The following is a 16,638-nucleotide window of genomic DNA, read 5'->3' as shown; positions in this document are numbered from 1 at the left end:
CCCTCCAAACGGATGTTGGGTTTTCACTGTCTTCCAGAGTCTTCTGCAAGCCAGATGTTCACAATTTCAGCTCTGATGCCAATCCTTCCCCTAGATTTGGATTATATGGTTTACAATCCTTGGATCTCACAGGTTGTTGTGTTTCTTCCATGTGGACTTAGTTGATAACTCATTTAGATGGCTGCTTGTTTTAAGATAAGCTTTTTTAGACACCAAAATCTGTTTGTTTTGTCCTGATAAACAGACACCATCTGGTTTCTTCACCATATTGAAATCATGGTATTTTCAATGTCCTCATCTGCATGTAAAAATTTGGCATTAAAAAAACACAGAGAAGACCATATGGCCGGCCCCACTATGAGACACGACATCCCTACAGGGGACAACACTGAAGGCACAGTGTGGGAATTTTGCCCGATCTGATCCCACCACACCAAGGCAAAACCCTAAGGGTGTGGAACAGAACAGCAAGGGGAACAGAGCAACGAAGTCCCCAGGGAATACCGAAAATAGACTTTGGTGCTAGGGCTTGGCAACCAATCAGAATCCACCAGAAAACACTCCTAAAGGCCAATAGTCCTTCAACTAAATACAAGCTTTTATTTTTGTTGTTGTTGTTGTTTTGTCATTGGTTTGTGGGGGTTGTTGTTTTGTTGTATATTGTTGCTTGGTTTTGCTCTGTCTTGTTTTTGTGCATGTTATTATCTCCGCAGGTCTGTCTAAATAAGACAGGCTGGATGAACAATCTAGATGAGAAAGCAATGGGACTGACAGTTTCAGGGGGACATGGGAGACGGGGAAGTGGGGGGAAAGGAAGTGGTGTTAATAAACCAAGGGACAAGGGAACAACAAGTGTCCAAACCGGTGGTGAGGAGGGTGTAGGAGGTCTGGTAGGGTGTGATCAAGGGTAATGTAACCAAGAAGAATTACTGAAATCCAAATGAAGACTGAACATGATAGTGGGATAAGAGGAAAGTAAATAGAGGAAAGAGCTAGGAGGCAAAACTGACATTTATAGAGGTCTAAATGGGGGTATGTACATATGTAAATATATTTATATATGAGGATGGGGAAATAGATCTATGTGCAAATATTTATAGGTTTAATATTAAGGTAGCAGATGAACATTGGGCCTCCACTCAAGTACTCCCTCAATGCAAGAATACTTTGTTCTATTAAACTGACATCCCATGATACCTTCCCGACATGATCGCTGAAGATAAATGGGTGCATAAGCAAATGTGGGGAAGAAATCTGATGGTTCCCTGCTATCAAAAGATAAAGAACAAAAAAGCATATCATTGTGAATGGGGGGGAGTGTCAAGTGGGGACCCAAAGCCCATCTGTAGGCAACTGGACATTCCCTTACCAGAAGGGTCCCAGGGAGGAGATGAGCCAGTCAGGGTGCAGTGTTAACAACGATGAAACATACAACTTTCCTCTAGTTCCTAAATGCTTCCCTTCCCTCTCCACACACACTATCATGATCCCAATTCTACCTTACAAATCTGGCTAGATCAGGTGATGTGCACTAGAAGGGATAGGAACTAGAAACACAGGGAATCCAGGACGAATGATCCCTTCAGGACCAGTGGTGAGAGTGGCAATACCGGGCAGGTGGAGGGAGGATGGAGTGGAAAGGGGGAACCAATTACAGGGATCTACATATAACCTCCTCCCTGGGGGAAAGACAAGAGAAAAGTGAGTGAAGGGAGACATTGGGCAGCGTAAGATATGACAAAATAATAATTTATAAATTATTAAGGGTTCACGAGGAAAAAGAGAGCAGGGAGGGAGGGGGAAAATGAGGAGCTGATGCCAAGGGCTTAGGTGGAGAGCAAATGTTTTGAGAATGATAATGGAAATGAACATACAAATGTGCTTTACACAATGTATGTATATATGGATTGCGATAAGAGTTGTATGAGCCCTCAATAAAATGATTTTTTTAAGTTTGACATTAAAAAAGGCCATAGAAAAACCAATGTGCTTTGAATGAAGAATACTGAAGGTACCATGAACTGCCCTGTGGCTGTACCCACAGGGTGAGCCATTCAAACTCACCAGTGTCTCTGAGGGAAAGAGATGGGCTTTTTGTTTCCGAAAATGTATTTAAATTTTTTTCAAAAAAGATAATGTTATTCGCCTTCAAATTACACCATTCCACTAAATATATTGGTCATATCTGCGAATCCATCCTTGGAAACCTTTTTCAAACTCATCTGTTTGGATGGCTGAGAGCACCTCCCTCCTTTTTCCTTCCCTCCCTCTACTTCGACAAATCACTTTCCTTTCAGGTCCCTGTTCATTCAAGGAAACAGAAAGAAGTCATGCTTAGTGAGGTCAGGTGAGGAAGGTACAGAAGGGTAAGAGAGGCATGCTCGTTTTTTGGGGTTTTTTTTGCCAAGAAATGGCATACTGAGATGATTGTGTGAGCAGGTATGTTGTCGTGGTGCCAAAACCAGTCCACTGTCTGCCACACATGAGACCTTTTTTTGTTGCACACAACCCTTGCAGAACCTCTAACTAGAAAGATTGATTAAGAGTGTGATCTCGTGGAATGAATTCCAAAGGCACTACAAGTTGATATTTCATCCATTTGGTAAGTTGACAGACATCCAGAACAAGGTTTCTCATCAATCGACATTTCAACTGTTTTGAAATGAGAAAACCTCTCATACATTTGAGTTTTCCCCATAGAGCTGTCCCTGTAAGCTGTATTCAACATCACAACAGCTTCTATGGCATTTTTCCTGAGAAGGAAACAAAATTTCACAGCTGCAGGCTGCTCTCATAAATCGGCCATCCTAAAAAACAAGTTAGCAAAACAGCTTTTACAATAAAATTTACTGTGACCAGAGACAACCTTTCCAGGTGATGCCACTGGGTGCAATAACTCACATAGAGTTGGTTGATGTTCACCTAGTGGGAAAAACTCATACTACAAAAACGCTGCTCCTCCCAGGGCAATTCTCCTTCCTTGGGGTTTTTGACGCCCCTCCTAGAGAGCCAGAATGCTACTTAAGGCAAGCAGGTAAGGCTTGGTCCCATGTGCTTCTGACACATTATCAGAAGAGACCAGTCCCCGGAGAAGTACATCAGGCTTGGTTAAGTAGTGGGCCAGTGAGAGAGGGCCTTCAACAGGATGGACCGACCCAATGGCTGCATGCATGGACGCAAACCTCGCTGCACAGCACTGGGCAGGGTTTCGGTCTCTTGCATGTAAGGCGGCTACCTCACCTGGTCTCTCGACTAGGACTCCTTTCTAACCACCCAAGGCTAGAACAGGACTGAAGAGGGGATGCTTCTCCACCCATTGATCCTGTGTGGTGGTGGCGATGTTTAGTTTAGTTTTTGTTTTTCTGGTGGTTAGCAGGCTGCAATCCCCTTGTTTCTGCTTAAAATATGTGAAACAACAAGAATCCTTCTGAGGCACCCTTTCAGGTGCTCCAGCATCCTGTGGTTGTTAAATGAGCCAGGGTACAGGAGGCTCTTGCCTGCTTCCCTTAACGCTCCTCTCCACCCCCACCCTCTGCGGCCTACAATGCTCCTCTCAGAATCCACACCTCAGCAGCCTGCAGGTGGGCAGGAAACTAGTGCTCCTGGGACACCAATTAGGGCCTTGGCAAGACAGTCTCTTTCCCCAAACCTGTGCAGGTTTCTACATCTTTTCCCATTTACGACTTAATAAAGATCCTCTTTTGTAAAATAATAAAGAGAATCTAGTACGCTCTTCCTAGACACGTACCTCTAAGCGCTTGGGCAATTAGGTGCAATCCCATTGCCTTTGTCTTGATTCCAATTCAAAATGACAGCACAGGACAGAGTGGAACTGCCCCCCGGGCTTTCCAAGGCCTGGTTAGTGCGGTGATTAAGCTCCACAGCTAGCAGCAAGGGCGGCGGTGTTAGGCAGGTTTACTAGAGCAATAAATCCAGTGACATTTATAGATGGGTAAGAAATAGCTTTATATCAAGAAGTAATCATGGATCAATAAGGAGTCTCAGCCCAGTCCAACTCAAGTCCCTAAGTCCATAAGTCCGATGTTAGTCCATAAGCCCCTCTTCGGACTCACACAGCCTCATGCAAGGATGCCGAATGCACTCACAGGCCAGTGGGTGCAGAGTTTTGTGGATCCACTGGCAGTGGCCGACTCACAGGGCTCACGCAGGCCTCAGCTCGTCACAGCAGTGTGAAGGCAGAGAGGGTGGGGGGATAGCTTACCAGGACCCTCCTTATGAGAAGCCCATGCCCACAAGGAGGCATTGTCAGGCTGGCACCTGATTGACAGGCTAGACCCCACCCTGACACTTTATCAAGTTGCCATGAAATTATGTAAGTACCACAAGCTCTACAGCAAGAGCGCAACCAGAGATCTGCTCCCATAAGGTTGACAGCCAGGACCCACCTATGGGGCAGTTCTCTCTATCACGTGGGCTCGCTGGGAGTCACAATAGACTCACAGTCACACCACGTGGACCTCTGCAGACCCTGACTACCACTTCTTGTTTCCACGGAGTTGCCGGTGGTTTCAGGCACCGACCGGTCTTTCTCCAGACAGCCAAGCGTTTATCCACTGTCCACCAAGGCAAGTGCTTCCTGTGTCTGCGCTTGTACATCCCTCTGCGTGAGAGAAAGAAGAGGCGCTCCATGCCAGGAAAGAGCGACAGTCTGGGAAACACACAGGGACAGTTCTACCCTGGCTGGTGGGACCGCCGTGCCTCAGATTTGACACGACGCTGAGTTTGTTTGTTGACTTGTGTTCTACATTTCCCAATGGCCACCTGGCAAGCAGCATTCCCTACGTCTTCTCTAATCTGCCTGCATTCATCCTGGGATAAGTACACGCAATCCTCCAAATGAGCCCTCTAGTTCACGCCACCGCCTGTCCCTCTGGGGCACTGGTTTCATGGCTTGTCCTGGCACAGGTACAATGCGCGCGAGGCACCCTCTGTCACGGGGCATCGCCATGCCTTCCCAGGTGCAGGCCAACATCAAGTTCAAATGCTCAGTGGGATGGGCAAGATGAGGCACCCACTCACTCTCTTCACTTGCATATCCATCACCAAACATCGTGCCAACAGTTGGACCTGGAATACTTTCTTCTGCTTCTGCCATTTGGGCTTAGGCAGGCGGGGTCTTCAGTGGTGTGGCTCTCTCTCCCTGTGGCCTCCTCTGGAGACCCTACCCGAGATCCTCCGGGCTCCCCAGTCTGTGACAGGATCACAGGAATCTTGCTGTGACACCCATGTTCCAGAGGCAAATACGGAGGAGGGTAGTGTCCTGTCTTGGCACAACAGACTCCATTTTGAGTCCTGCACCTCCATCCTAGCTCTCAAGACTGACTCCTAACCGACCTCCCCTCCCCTGCTCAACCCCAAATTCACGGAACCAGCTCATCCCAAAGCCAGAATGTTTTCTGAAGATATGGTCACTTCACCCGTCCCTGACATATAGATAAGATCAACGACATTTTCCCTTCTGAAGCACCTGTGTGCGCAGATCCTCCCCAGCTGTGCCTGCCAGCAGTGGGCATAGAAACGCTGCCAGGGTTTTTTTTTCCCGGCCTGGTTTCAATAGCTCAATACCAAGTTTCTGAACCCTCCCGCAAGCTTCTCAATAAAGCCTGCTTCAAAACCTTCGTATATTGGGTCTTTGATTCTGTTTTCCCATCCAAATAAACCTTATAGGTAGTGCAGCCCATGATGCCAAAGGTACACGGTTTGCATCCATCCAGTGGCACCAAGAAGAACAGGCAGAATATCAGGTTCCATCAAGGTGAGAACCAAGAAAACCCAGTGGAGCAGCTGTCATCGGGAGCAGCTGTCGTGGGGGTCGCCATGACCCAGAATTCACTGGACAGCCATGGGACTGGGACTGGGTTGTGGCTCTGCAGCCTGCATGCATAGAGCCCTGTCAGGCCCGCTCTCTGCTCTCACTTGCTCTAATGGATTCCCTTGGGGGCCGCTCCCAGCAGAAGTGCACCACAGAGCTTTTGCTGCTGGCTGAGAAGTGCGGCTGTGGACCAAGGTCATGTCCTTAATGTCTGTAGCTCCTGGCTGTGTTCAACTCTTCTAGTCTATGACCGCCCACAATCAGAGTGTCGTGATTTCTGGCTGGCCACTGCATGGGTTCTGAACCCAGCGGAACAGGAGAGGAAGGGCAGCCAGTGCCCCGGGGAAAGGTTGGAGTCATAAGAGGATAGAAGCAGGATGGAGGGTGCAGGCCTGCCTGACCGCTGCCCTGTCACATCAGTCTTGGGGCCGGTGGGGGGAACCCATGCTTCCAATGGACCCAGAGGAGGTCCGGGGTGGCCGGCACCCTCTGTGCTCCTTCGCTCCACTGGATTCCCTGGGTGTCCTCTCCTCCAAGAAGCTGCCACGGCAGGACAGTTCTAGGCCTGATTCTCAGGCCACGAGGGCTACTCCTCTGATTTCCTGTCGGTGGAAGAGTGAAGACAGTCTGTCTGAGTGTGCTTCCGTCCCTCGTAAGGGAGTCTCACAGAATCCTCAGGAAAACTGGATGGTGCCAGGCCTGTAAGTTTTGAGATCCAGGCGTCAAGCCGTGGGGTGCACCAACAGGAGGGCCCTTAAAACCAGGGCCTGGTGAGATCCCTTCTCGGACTCCACACTCTGCATGCCCTTCTCCTTCTGCCCAAACTCACTCCTGCCTCAGCGTCTCCAGCGTGAACCGACTGACCTCTGACTCGTGGCTGCCAGCGTACAGGCAACCTGTCTTGATCCACAGATTGCACAACGTGGAAGAGTGCCCTGTGCAGGGGAAAGCCCAGGTGGGCAGTGTGTTTTCTGGGAAGGGTGAGAACTGGGAGGGGTTTCCCAGTACCCTGTCTAGCTCCATCCAACTTCCCTCAGTACCCCCTGTCCCAGGAGGGAAGGCTCAGTATAAATTCCAGCTGCCTCTCTCTGGGCCGCAGGACAAGCAGGTCTGCTCAGCCTGAAATCAGGTAAGGGACGACCCAATGGGGATGGTTCAAAGCTTAATCTGTCTGTTGTCTTGCTCCCAAGAGATGACCATTTCCTACTGTGGATATTTCTTTGTTCTATGTTCTCCAGGGGACAGCTGTGCTTTGGATAAGTTATAGGCTACCAGAGAGAGTGGCAATTTGGTCATCACTCCCCTCCCCATTCCCTGAGGCCACCTTGGCTTTATCCTGTAGTCTGGGGTTCAGGGCTAAAGGGCCAGGACTGAGAGCCGAGTGGCCCTGAATGAGGGCCAGTGTGTGCCCTGCTCCCTCTATTCACACTGGGCTGCTACTGGAGGAAGGGGAGGCCAACAGCCAGGCTATCTGGGACACACAGATGCCAGAGCGGGGTCATCAGTGCTGAACTCTCTCCTGCCCCTCCCCCTCATTGCAGCACCATGAAGCTTCTCACAGGCCTCCTGGTCTGCTCTCTGGTCCTCGGAGTCAGCAGTGAGGGCTGGCTCACCTTCATCCCCGAGGCTGCTCAAGGTAAGACAGCTGCAGGAGGAAGCAGTGGGCACCTGCCTGCCTCCAGGACTCGCCTGGAGCCCCGAGAAGGCTGTGCTGCCCTGTGGGGAAGAACGTTGGGGGGGCTCTTCTTACAGAGTGCAGTCCTAGGTTTCTCTCGGGGACTCGGGAAAGGGCTGCCATCATTCCTGCCTGGAAGGTGCCCTACTTTGGGTTGGAAGCCACAAAGTGAGGCTGGAAATTGGTATGACTTTTCCCTCCACTCAAATCGCATGAACTGAAATGACAGCTATCCCTTACACTTTCCCTCTTCCCCCCTCTGTTTTTCTCCTCCTGCCCTGACTCACCCCTGCCTTTAGTTTCCTGCTTGGATGATTGGCAGGAAACTTAGACCAGACTCTTCTTGCTGCTTCCTATGGACAATGACTCTCTTCTTGGTTTGGGCTGCTTCCAACCCTTTGCAGCCTTTTAACTGGCAGCCAGGGGGACCACCATTCATCAAGCCTCCTGGATTACCTGAGAACTTGAATGTGGCTCAGGTGTTGGGCTGCTAACTGCAAAGTGGGGAGTGCAAATGCCCCAGATGCTCTGCGGGGTAAAACAGAGATCACGTGTTTCTCTGGACACATGCAGACTCAGAAACCGTACACTGGGTGGAGAGAGTCAGAATGGCTTTGATGGCGGTGGGTTTCACCATCCGCTGGGTCACGTCTGAAGATTTTCCCTTAACTTGGGTAGTTGGTCACACTCTACCTGAACTTCATAATCCCCTGGGGGACAGGCATCTTTGCCATCCTTGGAGCAGCTGAGTGGGTTGTGCAGTACCTTTCCGTTAATCCTTTGATGACAAAGAGAGAACTTGGACCACCTGTGCAGGATGCAGACGTTCTGCCCTGCGATGCCCAGGAATGCCTGTTGCTGAAGCACAGTACTTCTCAAGCTCAGCTTCCTCCTGCAGTCACCTGGAGAGCCTTAGAAAGACTCAAAGCACCACCCGAGAGGTGGCCCGCATCCAGGGCATCGATACCCACCACAGTGCCACCTAAGCGGAGCACCTGCTCTTGCGCTGCCCAGAGGAACCCGCATCCTGACTCCCATCCTTGATGAGAGCCGTCAGGGTGATGACCACTCATGTCCTGAGCAGTCAGGGCCCAAGTCAGCCTGTGTCTGCAAGACTGCTAGTGTCTTCAGCAGCGGGACAAAGTGCCGTAGGGCTGCTCTGCGGCCCGTGTCCCATCCTGCTCCCAGTATCAGCAGCGCGCTCTGCTCTCACAGTCCCTGCACCTGATCCTGCGTGGCCTTGCTGAGTGCAAGTGGCTTTCACTTGTCCCCTGGGACATTGAGCAAAGTCGCCACTCCTTTCCAGTGCTCACAGCTTATTGGGCATGTGCTACTGCCATCTACTGCATAGAGGCCAGAGTTGTCCCTGAACTTCCTTGTCTGCTCTAGGCAGCCTTGCCCAGCATGTAGTGTACGTGATCGTTGTGGCTAATTGTGATCCGTGTGACAGTGCCTTCCACTCCTTTACCTCGAGTCCTGTGTAAGGTGCTGTCACAATGTCTGTGTTCATATGCTGTCTCTTTTGCCATTCTCCGTTCCTCCAGGGGCTTGGGACATGTTGAGAGCCTACCGGGACATGAGAGAAGCCAATTACATTGGTGCAGACAAATACTTCCATGCTCGAGGGAACTACGATGCAGCAAAAAGGGGGCCTGGGGGAGCCTGGGCTGCAAAAGTGATCAGGTAACCCTGATTGCAGGGTTGGACAGGGTGAATGCGGTCTCCCTGGGCAGTCAGAAAGGGACACATCCTGGAACAGGGTCCTGTGGGGTCTTTGGCCCCTTGTCCCTTTCCTCCTCCTTGGCCTGGCTGGAATTGGAGTGGCCAGCAGAGCAGAGCACGTGGTGGGCTGAGTCATTCCCAATCCCCCGTTGGGTCCCAGGACAGTGTTCTTCCTGCCTAAGCGTGACCAGCGTTGGCTGAGCAGGACTGGGCAGAAAGGCCAACATTACAGCCCCTCTTTCCTGTGGACTCTTACCGTCATCCTGGGAAATGCAGGAGGGTGGGGAGGGTGGCCTGTGCTCACCTGTCTGGTGATCAAGCTGCTGTTTTGCTTCTTGGGCTCCAGCGATGCCAGAGAGTTGGTGAATGGAGCCAGTGGCCATGGAAAGGAAGACTCGGATGCCGACCAGGCTGCCAATGTATGGGGGCGAAGCGGGAATGACCCCAACCATTTCCGACCTGCTGGCCTGCCTGACAAATACTGAGCTTCCTGCTGCATTGCTTCAGGCTGTGAGACCTGGCAGCAGGAACACAGCATTATAAGGGTCTATTTCCCCAGAAGCTAGGTTCCCTAGTATCTGCCACATCGCAAGTGCCCAATAAATGCTAAAGAAATGGAAGCCATTGAAGAATGTGTGTCTCTTCATGGTCAGGACCACCTGTGTGGTGTAAGGGTTGTAGCAGAGTGCTAATGAGGAGTTGCCCTGTGGGTTAGCACCTCCAAAGTTCTCTGCAAGCTTGAGCCTGGCAGGACAGACCCCTCTTCTTTTCTCGAAAAGGACCTTGGAGGTCACCAATTGCACGGGTTTCCTAACAGTTCTTAGGGCACTTTCTTTTGTCCTTCTAATTGGTGTGTCCGTACAGTACACCTTCTGATTTTTACTCCTAGTGACCGCATAGGACTGAGTACAGCTATCTTTTTCCTAGGGTCCAAGAGTGTCCGTCTTTATTACAACACAGTCTTCTTCTTTCTCCAATAGTGCTGGGCGTCAACTGCCCACCCTGCTGCTAGCAGCTCAATGCTCAACCCAGGGGCTTCCCAGGGGTCCTCAATCCTCCCAGGAAAAGAGCAACCACCACCTTTGCCCATCAGTTTGACATCCTGGTGTGATGTGGGTTCCTATGATGCAAACTATACCACCAGCCTTCCAAACCCAAGCATTAAATCTCTCCAAGGGTATAGGATCCATCATGGACTTTACTTATTTTTTAACGATCAACAAGTTTATTGGTCATTGTCCACAAGGTAACTTGCACATATTGAAATTAGCACAGCTCGGTACCAGCTGATGTTCTTTCATCCTAAAACAGTCTCTCAACTACAGCCAAGAGAATGGAATCAAACTGCAAGTGGACACCATGCTTCTGTTGTTAGTTTGTCCAGGCGGTTCCAACCCATAGTGACCTTATAGATGGTAAAGAACCCCAGAGCTTCTGCTTTATTAGGAAGAGACCGAATCTTTGAAAAGTAAATGAGAGAGAAAAAAAAATGCAGACTGAGTTACTGATGCCGATAGTAACATTACTGCTCATCTATGACATAAGAGTGCCGTGGTTAATCAACTCAAAAATAAAGTTAGCACTTTTTGAAGGAGAAAATGAATGCTAAAGCTGTTCTGCATCGACTTTTTCAGACTTAAGGCAAGGTTCTTAAGAGCCCTTTAAACCAACCTAAAATTAAAATGTAAAAGAACTCAAAAAATAAAATGGAAAGTGTCACTTCCTTCTGACACTAAAACCAAGATTTTTTCCGTTCTTTCAATGATGCTCTTAAAAAATAAAGAAATGATGCTCTAAGGGAACATCTCTGCATAGTGACATAATCAGAAACTTCGCTTCTTCTATTATTTAACTATGCATTCCCATTCTAACCAAAATATTAGGAATATAGGAGGGAGGCAGGAGGCTAACCCCTGGCTGAGGCATGACCAACTTTAAATGGGAAACTTTGTCCTGAGCTGTCAGCTCCAAATAACACCCTGACGGCAGTGGAAATGAGCCCCTTGTATGGCCTGAAGGGCAAATTGCTCCACTCATGCAGAATTACAGGAGGGCATATCCAGGAATCAGTCTCCTCCAAGACCGGACAAAGAGGAAGTGTGGAATGCAGTTTTTCTTAAAGGCTCAAGGGAGTCACTTGGAGAGAATGAAATGTCGTTTTGAGCATGTTAAATCTTTGTCTTCCACAACATCCCTCACTGACATTTAGCCCCACAGGGGACAACACTGAAGACAGAGTGTGGGAATTGTGCCTGATCTGACCCCACCACACTGAAGCAAAAACACTAAGGGTGTGCAACAGAACAGCAAGGGAACAGAGCAAGGAAGTCCCAAGGGAATAAGAAAAATAGACTTTGGGGTCAGGGTGTGCCTCCCCATCAGACTCAACCAGAAAACACTCCTAAAGGTCAACAGACAACTATTTACAGACTTTTCCTATTTTGTCATTGTTGTTGCATTTTCTTTTGTTGCTTTGTTTTGTTCTGTCATGTTTTTGTGCATATGATTATCTCTGTAGGTCTCTCTAGATAACATAGGTGGGATAATCCATCTGGAGAAGAAAAAAAATGGGACTGATTGTTGCGGGGAGGCATGGGAGAGGAAGTGGGGGAAAGGAAGTGGTGTTAACAAACCTAGGGATAAAGGAACAGTGATCCAAAAATCAGTGGCGATGAGGGTGTAGGAGGCCTGGTAAGGTTTGATCAAGGGCAATGTAACCAAGAGGAATTACTGAAACCCAAATGAAGGCTGAGCATGACAGTGGGACAAAAGGAAAGTAAAAGGAAATAGAGGAAAGAGCTAGGAGGCAAAAAGCATTTCTAGAGGTCTAAATAAAAGCATGTACATATGTAAATATATTTATATATGAGGATGGGGAAATAGATCTATGTGCATACATTTATAGATTTAGTATTAAGGTAGCAGATGGACATTAGGCCTCCACTCAAGTACTCCTTCAATGAAGAACATGCAAAATTAAACTGGCATTCCATGATGCTCACCTTCCTGACACAATCCGTTGAAGACAGAGAGTACATAAGCAAATGTGGTGAAGAAAGCTGATGGTGCCTGGCTATCAAGATAGTATCTGGGGTCTTAAAGGCTTGAAAATAAACAAGCTACCATCTAGCTTTGAAGCAACAAAGCCCACATGGAAGTACACCAGCCTGTGTGGTCATGAAGTGTTGATGGGATCAGGCATCAAAGAACAAAAAATCATATCATTGTGAATGAGGGGGAGTGTGGACCCAAAGCCCATGTGTAGGCAACTGGACATCCCCTTACAGAAGGGCACAGGGAGGAGATGAGCCAGACAGGGTGCAGTGTAGCAACGATGAAACATACAACTTTCCTCTAGTGCCTAAATGCTTTCTCCCAGCCAACTATCATGATCCCAAATCTACGTTACAAATCCGGCTAGACCAGAAGATTTGGAAACACAGGGAATCCAGGACAGATGAAACCCTCAAGACCAGTGGTGAGAGTGGTGACACTGGGAGAGTGGAGGGAAGGTGGGATAGAAAGGGGGAACCAATAACAAGTATCTACATACAAACCCCTCCCTGGGGGACAGACAACAGAAAAGTGGGTAAAGGGAGATGTCAGACGATGTAAGACATGACAAAATAATAATTTATAAATTATCAAGGGTCCATGGGGGAGGGGAGCGGGGAGAAAAATTGAGGAGCTGGTACCAAGGGCCCAAGTAGAAAGCAAATGTTTTGAGAATGATGGTGGCAACAAATCTACAAACGTGCTTGACACAATGGATATATGTATGGATTGTGATGAGTTGTATGAGACCCTAATAAAATTTTTTTAAATGATTAAAAAAAAAATCTTTGTCTTCTACCATCAATTACAGTTGTGTGTGTTTCTCTTTTTAGCTATTTTCTGGCCCTTCTACCTGTTGGACTTGTGGCTGGAGGCCTCCTGGGCTGCTGCCTCCTTTAGGGGAGGTAAAGGTTGCAGCCTTGTTTCAGTTGTTTATTCTTAGATTCTTGTTTCAACAAATCCACATCCTCATGAGATTTCAGCAGCTTTGTCCACCCTCAAATGTTTGCAAAGTAAGAAACGCTTGTTTTTCCTCACTGCCTACTGCATTTGTCACGGGTTTCTCCACCCTCAAATGTTTGCAAAGAACCACTTGTTTTTCCTCACTGCCTACTGCGTTTGTCACGGGTTTCTCTGCTTGCAGCACTGTCCTCATTAGAAGTCTGTGCACTCACTGTGCTCTTCTGCAGCGCTCCCCTGGGCTGCTTCTCCAGCAGCTCCATACGTGCAGGCTCCGTGCCTCCAAATCTGCCCGCAGACCTTTCTGGAGAGCCGTTGAATACCCATCCACCAAAGTGGTGAGATCAGACATCATTTCATCTAGGAGTACCAAGAGAAGTGGTAGCAGGTAGGTTGCTTCCAGGGCCAAAATCTTCAGCAGAGTAGGTGAAGGAGGTCGTGTAAAACACACTTCTAGATTTTCCTGAGTCAGTTTTGCCTCTCTTCTAGAACAGAGACATGTTTAGGGGCTACTTTAAGGTGTCTGATGACACTCTCCTACAATGCCCTGATGTAATTTGGAAGCATGCCCCATTTCCAAAGAAACCTGAAGGGCAGCTGCTACCTGGGCGTCAAAGACACTATTCACCAAACCCTGTACTGGGGAGATGGTCAGAAAGCCAATGACCATCACGGTAACTTTCACAACCCGCTTGTCTTCTAAGACCATCTGCAACCAGTGTTGAAAGCACGACTTCCCAGAAGGAAGATGTCAAATAAGTAAACACGACGAAATGTGGCCACCTGAAGCCAACAGGTTCCCCTGGTGACACACGTGACTCCTTCTGCAGCCACACCCAGGACCCTTTCCCATGATGAACTTTAAAGTTGCCTTTTCTAACAGCGGTCCCTCCAGCCTCGATGTGGACCACACCCTATACCCCAAGGAGACATCTTTTTTTTCTCGGAGGTCTGGTGCAGGTGCAGGACAACGCAACCCGTTGCCGGTCTTTCCGCTATGCTCAAGCAAATGTGAGATGGGATTGCCTGTGTCCGCAGGGTCTTGATGCACAGAATTTTTGATAAATCATTACACTGGACCCCAGAAACAGACATGACTGAGAAGTCCATTTTAATAGCTGGTTACCAGAAAGATTTATCTGACCCAATTTGTCCTGCAGTCATCTTGTAATAAACTGAAGAGTGCAGACCTTAACCAATCATGTGATCCCACTTACACAATGTGCTGGCTCCTTCCGAATCTCCACTTGATCTGCCGAAGCCTCCCGATTGTCAGTTATGATTCTGTGAACGGTTAGCTCGTGCTTAAACGAGGATGTCTGTCCCACTGTCCACTGGAGTGACCAGCTTCACTGTGAACTTGGAAGTTTTCCCAGGCCAGTTTGTCTCTGGACTTCCAATCAATCTCTTAATTAAACTTTTCCAGAGTGTGGTTTCCACTTGAGGATATTAGTCGTTAGGGAAATGTTCGTCAAAACCACACCGAGGCACCTTCACTCCCAGACATAGCACCAGTTATGAGGATGGTGAGTTAGAGACGACCCCAGAGCTCCTAACAACAACAAGGGTGGGGATTAAAACCTGGAAACAGCATGTTAGGCACAGTGTGGAGCAACTGCAACCCTCAGGCTTTGATGGCACCAAAACCAAACCCATTGCCCGCTAAGTCAGTCAATTCTGCACAGTCAAACTGCACTGGTGGGTTTCCAAGGCTGCAGTCGTTACAGACCCACGTTGCTGCGTCTCTTCCATGGAGCAACTGGTGGCTTCACACCATTGACTTTGGTTTTCAGTGGAGCGCTTAGTCCCTGTGTCACCAGTGCTCCCTTCCATCGCTGGCAGCAATGTAAAATGGCACAGCCACCAAGGAAAAGCTATTTGATACTTCTTCGAAAAGCTGAAAATCCACTTGCCATACCATCCTCCCCTCCCACTGCTAGGTATCCACCCCAAAGAACCAAGAGAGGCACACAGACAGACACGACAGCATTATGCACAACAGCCAAAAGGCAGGAACTACCTAAGCATCCGTCAACAGGGCGAGCGGAGCAACAGGACGCGGCACGGTCATTTCATGCAGTGTTTTGTGGCCTCTCCTTCCCCCGTGCTCTTCACATCCTATTCAGGCATCGTGTGTGCGTGTGGTAGCGGTTTTGGTCTCTAGGTCTCTGTATACTTCAAAGTATCTAGGACTTAGCTTACTCCACTCTGAGTCAACCCATGCCTTCCTTCAAGTTGCTCAAAATAAATCTTCTCAAGTCTAAATTCTGTTCAAATGAAAAGTTTAATTAAACTTTACATTTACCAAGTTCCAGAATTAAATGATAGAAACACTTGCTGAAGTCTTTATTAGTACTCAGCTTTTATTATGGCTTATAAAAATATCTTAAAAGTGCATAGTAAATTTCAGGGAGATTAGAGGCAAAACATTCCCAGTAATAAATCAGTCAGTTGTACATAGCTTTAAGAGCCCTGATAGCATAGTGGATTTCACACTGGGATGCTAACTGTAAGGTCAGCAGTTTGAACCCACCAGCTGCTCTGAGGGAGAAAGGTGAGGCTTTCTGCTTTCAGGAAGATTGACAGCCTCAGAAATGCAGGGACAGTTCTACTCGATTCTACTGGGTCATTGAATCTGAATCGACTTGACAGCCAATTGAATTTGGTTTTTATAATATGGGTCCATGTCAGAAAAATGTCAAACCCACAAGGGGGAAATGATATTTTAAAATGAGAAAAATGTAGGTATGATGCTACATTGTTTTAAACCTCTTGATTTAAATCGTCAGTATGTATTTTATGTGCTAATTCAATGGAACTGGACTGTGCTAGTCCAGCCATTAAGACAGTGCCAGACAAGACACAAAAAAGAATTCCATCCTGGTTAACAATAAGAACTGCTTTCATATGACCAGGACTCGAAATTTCTGCTCCCTGCCCAGAAGCCAGAGTAGAAAAACAAATCCCCAGACTAGAGGCAAGGAGCCAGCCGCACTACAGCTCAGAATAAGGAGTGCACACTGGGGGCATGCACGTTCTGCTCCCCGAGCATTTCATTTCAGGAAACGGCTGAAGCCTGTGAAAAGCTGACATAGGTTGAGAGACCCTGGGTCCAAGGCGGAGCCCCAGACGCTGGAGGTGCAGACAATGACAGAATCCCCCCCCCCCCCCCACATAAAGGAGGAGGCTTTCCAAGAGTGCTTCTCCTAAAATAACAAATACATTCGGAGAGTTCGTTCCATTTTTCAAAACACCACGATGCAGTGCTCCATCTTCCACTATTCCTGGTGGGACCAGAGAAACCGGTCACATTTTTCAAGCATGCTTTGTATCAAGGCTCTGAAATGCCAAACCAAAGAGAACACAAAATTAGTAGTCATTGTTCATTTTTCAT

The 16,638-nt window shown here is 48.2% G+C and overlaps 2 protein-coding genes across 5 annotated transcripts in view; one reads left to right on the top strand and one right to left on the bottom strand.

Annotated features, from left to right (window-relative positions):
* Positions 1-7,377: 7,377 nt before the first annotated feature.
* On the top strand, positions 7,378-9,715 carry LOC142446662 (serum amyloid A-1 protein-like). Of its 2 annotated transcripts, none has more exons than XM_075548414.1 (3): positions 7,378-7,469; positions 9,053-9,191; positions 9,664-9,715. In XM_075548414.1, the coding sequence occupies exons 1-3, from the start codon at positions 7,379-7,381 to the stop codon at positions 9,713-9,715; spliced, it is 282 nt and encodes a 93-aa protein (XP_075404529.1). In that variant the 5' UTR covers position 7,378. The 2 variants fall into 2 exon arrangements, with proteins under 2 accessions (XP_075404529.1, XP_075404528.1); XM_075548413.1 differs by having other exon boundaries at positions 9,577-9,715.
* A 5,874-nt stretch (positions 9,716-15,589) lies between these two features.
* The window catches only part of HPS5 (HPS5 biogenesis of lysosomal organelles complex 2 subunit 2), a 41,047-nt gene continuing 39,998 nt past the window's right edge, over positions 15,590-16,638 (bottom strand). For all 3 annotated transcript variants that reach the window (XM_075545994.1, XM_075545996.1, XM_075545995.1), the window contains one exon: positions 15,590-16,583. In XM_075545994.1, the coding sequence (XP_075402109.1) occupies positions 16,523-16,583 (61 nt within the window). In that variant the 3' untranslated portion in view covers positions 15,590-16,522. The remainder of the gene's footprint in view (positions 16,584-16,638) is intronic.

This window comes from Tenrec ecaudatus, chromosome 4 (assembly GCF_050624435.1).
Source record: "Tenrec ecaudatus isolate mTenEca1 chromosome 4, mTenEca1.hap1, whole genome shotgun sequence".
NCBI classification, from domain to species: domain Eukaryota; kingdom Metazoa; phylum Chordata; class Mammalia; order Afrosoricida; family Tenrecidae; genus Tenrec; species Tenrec ecaudatus.
The sequence above is the reverse complement of the archived record's forward strand: the minus strand, read 5'-3'. Positions and strand labels throughout refer to the sequence as shown.